At 44.4% G+C, this 10,774-nt stretch overlaps 1 protein-coding gene across 5 annotated transcripts in view; it reads left to right on the top strand.

Annotated features, from left to right (window-relative positions):
• LOC126405764 (globoside alpha-1,3-N-acetylgalactosaminyltransferase 1-like) overlaps positions 1-10,774 on the top strand; it is a 14,912-nt gene that overhangs the window by 1,644 nt on the left and 2,494 nt on the right. For all 5 annotated transcript variants that reach the window (XM_050069676.1, XM_050069679.1, XM_050069678.1 and 2 more), the window contains 9 exons: positions 349-387; positions 537-581; positions 3,422-3,475; positions 4,378-4,410; positions 4,660-4,794; positions 4,890-5,022; positions 5,114-5,309; positions 9,423-9,642; positions 10,590-10,774. The exon at positions 10,590-10,774 is cut by the window's right edge and continues 2,494 nt beyond it. In XM_050069676.1, the coding sequence (XP_049925633.1) occupies positions 349-387; positions 537-581; positions 3,422-3,475; positions 4,378-4,410; positions 4,660-4,794; positions 4,890-5,022; positions 5,114-5,309; positions 9,423-9,642; positions 10,590-10,731 (997 nt within the window). In that variant the 3' untranslated portion in view covers positions 10,732-10,774. The remainder of the gene's footprint in view (positions 1-348; positions 388-536; positions 582-3,421; positions 3,476-4,377; positions 4,411-4,659; positions 4,795-4,889; positions 5,023-5,113; positions 5,310-9,422; positions 9,643-10,589) is intronic.

The following is a 10,774-nucleotide window of genomic DNA, read 5'->3' as shown; positions in this document are numbered from 1 at the left end:
TTACAGACATGTGAACTAACCACAGACACTGGGCTTTCCTGATGTTATTACAGACGTGTGAACTAACCACAGACACTGGACTGTCCTGATGTTATTACAGACGTGAAGTATTCGTCATATAAACAACTGACAAGCTGATAATTTATCAAATAGCATAAATGTATTTCCACCCTCACAGAGGTGAAACCAGCAGGTTAAACACTTCAACTCCCACGGTGCATTTCACTGACAGACAGCCAGTCACAGAGCTGAAAACAACCTGCTGCCGATGCTTATTCAGTAACTGTGTCAATATGATCTGATCAATTCTTTTTGATTATTAATGATTGATTGTGTTTGAACCCACAGAGTGTTGTACTGCTACGTTTACCTGTCCCCTTACCCCAGGTACACACACACTGATACACACACATTGATACACACACACACTGATATGCAAGTTATTAACATTATTAATAACACAATAAAGTTAAGTGTGTGTGTGTGTGTGTGTGTGTGTGTGTGTGTGTGTGTGTGTGTGTGTGTGCGTGTTGCAGAGCCGTCATATCCTTTGAGCTGGATGACATCAGACAGGAGGCGGGGTCAGTAACTCTGAGTTTTGTATTCAGTGGAGTTCGTGTTGCGTTCGAGGACGAATGCTGTTTCACATCAACACAAAAACAGAAACACAACTTTAAACCAAACATCAGAACCATGTGACAGACGTGTCGGAGCCACAGGAAGTGTGACGCTGCGAACAGAACCAAATTGTTTGAGCGACAGACATTCTTTAACCCCGTCAGTAGCAGACATGTTTACACATCTTCCATGATGGCACCTTTAGTTTAGTTTAGTTTTATTAGATGGCATAAAAGACAAAAGTACATATTATTGAAATCACATAATAGAGAAGAAAAAAGAAACGGGTGAGGAAAGAAGGAATAGAGGAGGAGAGAGGTAAAAATCAAGACAACACAAGGGAGCAAATAAAATGATGTGTAGGTTAAATGACTCATCACTGGTTCAAGTAGCTACAGTACCTGTACCTGTACATCTGACACTGATCACACCCTTGAATCCCATGAAATCAATGCTGCGCAGATGAATTGCGTGTATTACAATTATCGTCTAACATCATTGCGTCTGATAAACTGGTCTTCTTTGTCATAACGTTATATATGCTACAATAAAGCTTAAAGCTGACGCCACAATTAAATCATATCAACACCAAACTGATAGTCTGAATAAAATCATCCTGATATTGAGCTGTGTTAGAAATTAACAGCTGTGCAGAAATATACCTAGTGTCCCTCTTTAAAAAACAAAAAGGAAAATCCCTCAAACACCATGAAGTGTAGACATGATAGGCTACTTTCCACATTTCCAGCAGCAAAGCTGTCAATTAGGCCCATTATCTTTAACAGGGATCATTTCCTCCAACAAAACAAAATGTTGGCACTAATTAATGGTGCTATTAAGTGTCTGCAAATGATCAGTTTCTTTCTTATGAAGGGGTGGGATGAAAGTTCCACTTCTTTCCACTCCTTTTTGAACAATCTTTTCATTGTCTGTTGTTGTTGCTTTCTTTTCTTTTTTAATGTTCAAAATAAACTTTCAAATCAAAATCAATCAAATGAATTAAACTTCCCGTCATGACTGGGCTGCATTTCTGTCAGCGGAGTCATTTTTTTCCGAACAGCTGATTGGCCAGTGGGTGGTGCTTTTTATAGGATCAGATTCAACCCTGAACTTACCCTGCTCCGGAGCAGGATAGCCGTTCAGAGTAAGTTACCATGGTGATCTACCCCGATAAGAACTGAACCAGCTTCGTGAGACCGAAAACCCAGGGTTAACCCTGAAGTTACCTCGCTAAGACATTAATCTACTTCGTGATACAGGCCCCAGGACTTATTTCCATTGTGGTCCTCATACATACAAGGTGGCAACCCACATGTGCGGCGGTTAAAGCTCTATCAATAAAACCATACAAAAACATACACAACCATGGTCACAATAAAGAAACGAAGGAAACAATCATATTTGAGACAGATACGTCTTCAAGAGCTGAGGCAATTTTCACATAGGAACCTTTTCCAAAAGCCAGGCTTTTGTAAGAAATTTGAACCGACTTAAATCGGAGGCTAATTTAATAACCAAATCCAAGCCGTTCCATTGAAAAGCCCCAATGTAAGAAAAGGATCCCTTACCGATAAGAGAGTTAAACTTATACATGCGCACATCAGCAACACTGGCTCTTGTAGAGATACTGTGTACTTCCCTAACATGTTGAAAATAATTTATTAAAAAAGCAGGGACAGCACCATAAATGATCTTATGTACTATACACAGCCTAGATAAAGTGACTCTCACTTCAACTGGAAGCCAGTTGAGTTCTTTAAAATGGCTCCTACCTATGTGTGACCGGGGGCCCAGACCTAAAATCACCTTTGAGAAGTTTAGTTAAACTCTCAAACCAAGAGGTACTGGCAAAATCAAAATGACTTAAAATTAAAGAGTTAGCTAAAACTAACATTGACTCCCTGTCAAGCAATCTGGAGGTTCTTGCTAAAAATTTAGTGAGGCCAGAGACCTTGCCAAGAACTTTGTAAGCCATAATGTTACCATCCAAATGGCTTTCAAGAATACAGCCGAGGTACTTGACAGATGAGGTAGCAGATACCGTCTCACCATTTAGTGTGACCTTGACATCCGAGGACTTACTCATCCTGTATTAGGAGCCAAAAAGAATAGCTTCGGTCTTGCCTAGGTGCAAAGACAACATGTTATCAATGAGCCATGAATTAACCTTCGACAGCTCAGCACTCAAAATTCTCTCCAAGGAATCTTGTTCCTTGTGGGATTCTCCCTGGGTGTGGACTGATAGGCTTATCAGCTCCACCCTGCTCACACAGAGCCCTGTTCACCTGCTCACCTGTTCAGGCTGATACTCTGTCTTTATCTGATCCCGGATCTGTCGCGATCATTGTACATGTGGAACACAACAGGAAGCTCCGCCCACAGGAGCACGTTAGATTAACTAAACATAAAGTGATCAGACGAGATTTAAAGAGACGGAAAGTTCATCTGCTGAAATATCAGATATCTGTAAAGTAAACCACAGACACACAGGTCAGAGGTCATTGATCAGAACCGTCCTGATCTAAGGTCATTGACCAGAACCGTCCTGATCTAAGGTCAGTGAGGACAGAACCGACCCAACTGTGTCTCTGTGTGCGGTTCACGTTGTATCAGACTGTGTAAAGCTTTATCGAAACAGTTTGTTTACACATTTACCACCTGTTTGAGACGTGTTTTATGACTCAGTTAATGATTTATTAACTTATAAACTTTCACACTGTGAGATAAAAAAACACAGACAGGAACTTTCTGTTGTTAATATCACAGAATATATGACTAATGTGTGTGTGTGTGTGTTGTGAAGACCTGCTGATGTCATCCCTGTGAGTTACGAGATCCACCTGGTGGCTCCTGAACAGTGAGTGCCTTCATCTTCATCTTCATCTTCATCAGTACTAATACATGTCAGCATGAACCTCAGCAGACGTCAAACAGAGCTAACAGAGCTAACATGACTAATAGAGCAAATAGGGCTAACAGTGCTAATAGAGCTAACGGAGCTAACAGGGTTAATGGAGCTAACAATGCTAACAGAGCTATTAGGACTAACAGAGCTCACAGTGCTAATGGAACTATCAGTACCAACAATGCTAATAGGGCCAACAGTGCTACCAGAACTATCAGTACCAACAGGGCTAACAGGGCTAACAGTGCTGACAGAGCCAAGATGGCTACCAGTGCTAACAGAGCTAACAGAACTATCAGTACCAACAGTTCTATTAGGGCTAACAGAGCTAACAGCGCTAAAAGAGCTAACAGAGCTCACAGTGCTAACAGGGCTAACAGAGCTAACAGTGCTACCAGAACTATCAGTACCAACAGGGCTAACAGTGCTACCAGAACTATCAGTACCAACAGGGCTAACAGTGCTAACAGTGCTTACAGTGCTGACAGAGCCAATAGGGCTACGAGTGCTAACAGCACTTAAAGAGCTCACAGTGCTAATAGAAGTATCCATGCTAATAGGGCTAACAGAGCTAACAGTGCTAACAGAACTATCAGTACCAACAGGGCTAACACTGCTATCAGGGCTAATAGAACTATCAGTACCAACAGGGCTAACAGTGCTAATAGGGCTAATAGAACTATCAGTACCAACAATGCTAATAGGGCTAACAGAGCTAATAGTGTTAACAGAACTATCAGTCCCAACAGGGCCAACAGTGCTATCAGGGCTAACAGCACTTAAAGAGCTCACAGTGCTAACAGTGCTAACAGATGTTAGCTGTATTTCTGATGAGGAAACTGTTTGTGTTTCAGTCTAAAGTACGAGCAGCCTAGCATCGTGCAGGGGTGAGTATCATTCACTGCTCTTTGTTTGTTTGTTTGCGTGACTTCATGTAAATTCTGATTCAGCATTCGGACGTTTCCTCCGGCTGACATTCGACTGTCTGCTGACCTTAGCCTGAGGAAACGTAAACAGACTCTCTGGGCTGTGATCTGATTGGTCTGATGTGTTGAGGGTCTGATCTGAGGTCAGGTGTTAATAAGAACTACAGACTGTCACTGTGGCTGCTGTGATGATGTCATTCTTCACTGTAGCCGTAGCGACGTGGTGACAGTGACGCCTTGGTTGGCTCCTGTCGTGTGGGAGGGAACCTTCAGCCCGGTTCTACTCGACAGCATCTACAAACCAAAGAACATCAGCGTTGCCGCCACTGTGTTCGCTGTCGGAAAGTAAGCCTGACTTCATAACGCTGTGGTTTCCATGCCGCCCTGAATGCAGCGTTTCATGCTTTGACGTGAACTGACCGCTGTGACGTTCTGGACAGGTACATCATGTTCCTGAAGAACTTCCTGGAGACGGCGGAGCAGCACTTCTTTGTTGGTTTCAGGGTGCACATCTACGTATTCACTGACCGGCCCACTGAGGTGCCCCAAGTCAAAATGGCCGCCGGCAGACAGGTAACAGACGACACAAGTGAAAAGAAACCAACCTGTTGGAGGTGTGGTTTGTCTGCAGCTGTTTCTCTGACTCCTCCCCCTCCTCCTGCAGCTGACAGTGCGTTCGGTGCCCAGCTCCAAGCGTTGGCAGGAGATCTCTGCTCGCAGGATGGAGCTCATCCAGACGCTCATAGAGGAGGAGCTTCGTAAGCATAGCGACTACATCTTCTGTCTGGATGTGGACTCCAAGTTCCACGGCCGCTGGGGGGCCGAGTCGCTGGGCGGGCTGGTGGCTGTGATCCATCCAGGTCAGTGGGCGTGTCCCTGTGTAACCCCACCCTGAGTTAACCCCTGATTATTTCTAATAAGTTATTAGGGGTCCAAGCCCGCGGGGCCTTGGAAATGCGTATGCAAGCAGACTGTGTCCCAGGTCCCGCGGTGCTGAGAAACCTATTGTTTTTGTTCAGATTTTTATTGTTATTATTAAAGGGGCAAAAAGCGAAATCATTTCACCGCTAGGTTTGCTGTTGTGCACTGCCTGTAGACCAAAACAAAGTGTGTCATGAGCCACTCCTCCCTCTACCTCTGCTCTCCACCCCCCACTCCACACGCCTCGTCTGTGCAGCCGAGCACCGCAGCACCTCCACGGACTATTACATCCAGACGGTCCCGGTGTTTCTTCCGCAGGCTCCACTTCACTCAGCTGCCCGATAAACCCGCTGCTTCTTCCCACTTTAACCTGAATAACAAACCCGGGCTCGGTGCTCCGGTTGGATCCAAACGGAGAGCTGGGGCTAACGTTAGCTGGGAAGCTAGCGGAGGCTAACTGGCTGTGCTGGCAGCTGAGTGAAGTGGAGCCTGAGGAGGAAGCACCGGTTAGCCCCGGTTTCACTACAGGCAGATTCAGTCGCCACAGGGGCGAGGAAATAAAACCTGAACAGCCAACTTAGTTTGGCTTAGTTTAGCAGTTAGCGATGTCTTTCACTCACTCTCAGTCTCTGCTGTGTTTAGCTATTTCCCTGCTTTCCTGTTAGCGTTAGCACTAGTTGGCTGCCATGCTAACATCCCTACTCTTCTGCTCATGGCTCCGGCTCACGCAGAGTAGGGACGTTAGCGTTAGCTCCTGGAGTTAGCACTAGAGCTACTACGGCTACTGGAGTAACTTACAGCTATGGAGCGCTTCTACCAGCTCTTCTAGTCACTGAGCCTCGCCTCCATCTCAGCAAATATATTACATTTATTACAGGGACCATCATCATTGAAGTAGGCAGGGGAATAGCTAAACACATGAACATACATGAACACACAGCCGGACCGGCTTGTAAACAATGGGCTGGAGATCAACACAGAGAGAGGGTGTGTGAGGTCATGCTATACTCCAGATGAAATTACACCTCTAGTTCTTCACATAGCAATTTTTTAATTCCTTCAATCTAGAAATGATGAATTTCGCTTATTGCTCCTTTAAACATCTTATTATTATTTTTCCGTAAGTAAAACTATTGCTTCAGGCTACACCGTGCAAGGGAGGGTGGTGCAATTTGGAGGGTTGGTCCAGATCCCTGCAGGGACCTCAGACGCAAAAATGGACATATGTACACCTGCAGGGGGCGCTACAATCAAGGCCAACACGTTTGGCATGTAACTCCCACACTGCATGTCGCACATTCAAAAGCCTTATATCCATGGATTCCCTGAATGGAGTTGCATCACGTGTGCATGGCTCCGCCCACTTCCGTCTAACTTTTTCCCCGCCAAAAATGGCAAAAACTGCAAAATCTACTTTTTCGAACTCCTCCTAAAGATTTTGTCCGAACTGCATGAAACTTGGCACCTACACTCACAAGATGGACCTGATCTAAAGTTATCGTTATCAAAAGAATTTTGCCCGGTCAAAAAATGTACGAATTATTGACAACCAAATTTTTGTAACTAGCTATGAAAACGCGAACTGTTCCGTATCTTTGTCAAATTAAAAGCTATCAGACCCAAACCTGAGATCCTTAGTAAGTATGTGACTGTGAGGGTGTAAACTGAAGTTGGTGAACATTGGCCACTAGGGGGCGCTATAAAAATGGGAAGTTTATATCTCCTAAACGGTTACACCGATTTTTATGAAATTTGGTGGGTATGATGTAGGGCCATTCCTGAGGCCATATATTGAAGGTGGTCATGACTGGTCGTAGTGGATGTGGCTTATAACAAGATAAACAGAAAACATTTATTTCAGCTGAACTATTGTACTGAGGGCTGTGAAATTTATAGAGTACATGTAGAATAGGACACAGACCTAGCATACCAAAAATTATGCAGATACTCCACTAGGTGGCACTATAACAGATGCAAATGCGTTTTTTCCTGTTACTTCCACATTTTAAATCACATATCCATAAACTTCATATACCCGTATTCCCTAAATAGAGCTGGATTTGCTGACTTAGGCCCCGCCCACTTCCGCCACACATTTCCTTAGCTAAGTCGCTACACATCCAAAACCTACTTTTTTAAACTCCTCCTACAGATTTTGTCCAAACTGCATGAAACTTGGCACCTCAACTCTCAAGATGGACCTGATCTAAAGTTATCAAAACAATTTTGCCCGGTCAAAAAATGTGTGAATTATTGACGACAAAAAATTTTTGCTAGCTAAAATACACATATTGTTTCATATTTTCTAAATTATATCAACATGACACTTAACACACATGTTCCAGAGGTCGTTCAGTGGTTCGGTGCCAAATTTGGCCCAAATATGGCCACTAGTGGACGCTATAAACCCAGAAATATCATGTTTCATGAAAGTAGATCGGATTTGTACGAAAATTAGTGAGCATGATGTGGGGTCAGTCCTGAGGCCAGCCCCAACATTTGGTAATGATTGGTCAAAGTGGGTGTGACTTATCGCAACAAACGTGTTCAGCCTTTTGGACTTCCAATGCACTTCCCATTAGAGTGAATACTGCAGCTCAGACGTTGGCCTGTGTCCTGACGCTCGCCCTGAGCCCGTCGTCCTTTGGGCCGACTATCGTGGGCTCCACGGGGCGCGGAGGCCGAGTTGCGCGGGGAGGCTTGGACCCCGTTCATAACTGCTTGCAGTTCTAGTTTATATTTACATTTCTGATTTAACCTGTTATTATTATTGATAGCTCAATTAATCAATTAATTACTCTATTATTATTATTGTTATTTTAATAACCCAATTAATTAATTAGAATAATAATTATAATTATCATTCTGTATTAAATTGACTCCACAAACACAAAACAGAGTTTTAACTTTGACCTTCAGTTCAGAAAAACCTGTGACGGTTTACAGACGGTTGTTTTTGTCAGGTCGCTAGCTTCAGTCTGCGGCGCTTCATTTACTGAACGTAACGTAGTGAGCCCTGCCCTCGTTAACTCTTTCTCCACCAATTTATTATTTTTAGGTTTCCAGCACTTTGATCATCATCACCGATCTTTACAGACCCACAGAATCATTTGTTCTATGAATATATAAACAGTCTATACTGAAGAACAGACCGATTCCATTTCTTTTTATCAGCTCTTGACTATTCATAACAAAAACAACATTTTGGACAAGAAGCTGAGAAAAATAACCAAAAGAGTCATTTTCAATTAAAGATTAATTTCACATTTACATTTTTGTTATTTCTAATTTTCTGACGTCAGTTTGAATCGTAGAAATGACAGTAATTATAACAATAATAATAATGATTTAAGGTACAGCAGCGGAACAAGTCACGTTCAGTGTTCTGTTGTCTCCGTCTCCTCTGTGGTCGTCATGGAGATCCTCTTCCATCCCACCAAACTGATTTGTTTCTTCGTCCAATCAGATTCAGAATGTTGATCAAAACAGGAAGTATCGGAGTCTGAGTCCATCGACGTCTCCACGGCTTGTGCAACCGTGAACTTTTTGTTGGTGCTGGCGTTTTGGTGCAGTTCACAAGCTGCTACATTTCTGTAAACAACATCTTCTTCCTGTTTCCAGCGGATCTTCTTCTTCGTTTGTTTTTAGACGCTGCAGTGCTGTTGTATTTCACATGATGTGTAACAGCGCCACCTATCTTATACAGTTTGCTGGAATACCAGGTCAGTGGCGGGGAAAGAGTTAAATGCATGGCGGACAGAAACTATCACGACTCCCCACAGACAGATCACAGGTTTCAGAGTGGATGAGTATCAGGTTTTATTTGATGTCGGCGAATTTTTACCGGTGAGAATCATGTTTGATTCAGGATCGTCATGATAATCCATGTGTGTGCAGAACCTCTGAAGTCACTGCTTCCTGTCTGAGTCACTGCAGCAAAATAAAATGTAAAGGAGTGAACTGCAGACTTATATTTAACAGACTTTATATTTCCCAGGATGCACCTGTGTTCTCCTTCAGTACCGTCAGACTGTTCGTTTGTTTGTCTGCAGGTTACTATAGAGACGACCGTAGTAATTTCCCCTACGAGCGGAGACCCGAGTCCAGAGCCTACGTGGCGTATGGGGAGGGGGACTTCTACTACTGCGGGGGGGCCTTCGGAGGCCTCCTACAGGAAGTACATCTGCTCGCCAAAACTTGCCGCTATAACTTCGAGGCTGACACCAAGGATGGCATTGAGGCTGCCTGGCAGGAGGAGAGTCACCTTAACAGGTAGGCAGGATTAGAGTCACCTGAACAGGTAGGCAGGATTAGAGTCACCTGAATGGGTAGGCAGGAAGAGAGTCACCTGAACAGGCAGGCAGGATTAGAGTCACCTGAATGGGTAGGCAGGAAGAGAGTCACCTGAACAGGTAGGCAGGATTAGAGTCACCTAAACAGGTAGGCAGGAAGAGAGTCACCTGAATGGGTAGGCAGGATTAGAGTCACCTAAACAGGTAGGCAGGAAGAGAGTCACCTAAACAGGTTGGCAGGAAGAGAGTCACTTGAACAGGTAGGCAGGAGGAGAATTACCTTAACAGGTAGACATGAGGAGAATTACCTTAACAGGTAGACAGGAGGAGAGTCACCTGAACAGGTAGGCAGGAAGAGAATTACCTTAACAGGTAGACAGGAGGAGAGTCACCTGAACAGGTAGGCAGGAAGAGAGTCACCTGAACAGGTAGATAGGAGGAGAGTCACCTGGACAGGTAGGCATGAAGAGAGTCACCTGAACAGGTAGACAGAAAGAGAGTCACCTGAACAGGTAGGCAGGAGGAGAATTACCTTAACAGGTAGACAGGAGGAGAGTCACCTGAACAGGTAGGCAGGAAGAGAGTCACCTGAACAGGTAGACAGGAGGAGAGTCACCTGAACAGGTAGGCAGGAGGAGAGTCACCTTAACAGGTAGGCAGGAGGAGAGTCACCTTAACAGGTAGGCAGGAGGAGAGTCACCTGAACAGGTAGGCAGGAAGAGAGTCACCTGAACAGGTAGACAGGAGGAGCGTCACCTGAACAGGTAGACAGGAGGAGAGTCACCTGAACAGGTAGACAGGAGGAGAGTCACCTTAACAGGTAGACAGGAGGAGAGTCACCTTCACAGGTAGACAGGAAGAGAGACTGTCTTGAAACGGTGTTGACCTTTGACCTGTGTTGTGATGATGTACTTCCTGTTCGTTCAGGTACATGTGGATCAATAAGCCCAGTAAGGTGCTGTCACCTGAGTACCTGTGGCAGGACTTCAAACCCAGAAACCCTGAAGTTCATGTCATCAGGTTCTCTGGAGTCGTTAAAAACTACGCTGAGATCCGACCCAACGTCTGAGACTCTGGACCGGATCGCAGCAGAGTCACGGTTTGAAAGGGTT

Source organism: Epinephelus moara, chromosome 18, assembly GCF_006386435.1.
Source record: "Epinephelus moara isolate mb chromosome 18, YSFRI_EMoa_1.0, whole genome shotgun sequence".
In the NCBI taxonomy this organism is placed as follows: Eukaryota; Metazoa; Chordata; class Actinopteri; order Perciformes; family Serranidae; genus Epinephelus; species Epinephelus moara.
The sequence above is the reverse complement of the archived record's forward strand: the minus strand, read 5'-3'. Positions and strand labels throughout refer to the sequence as shown.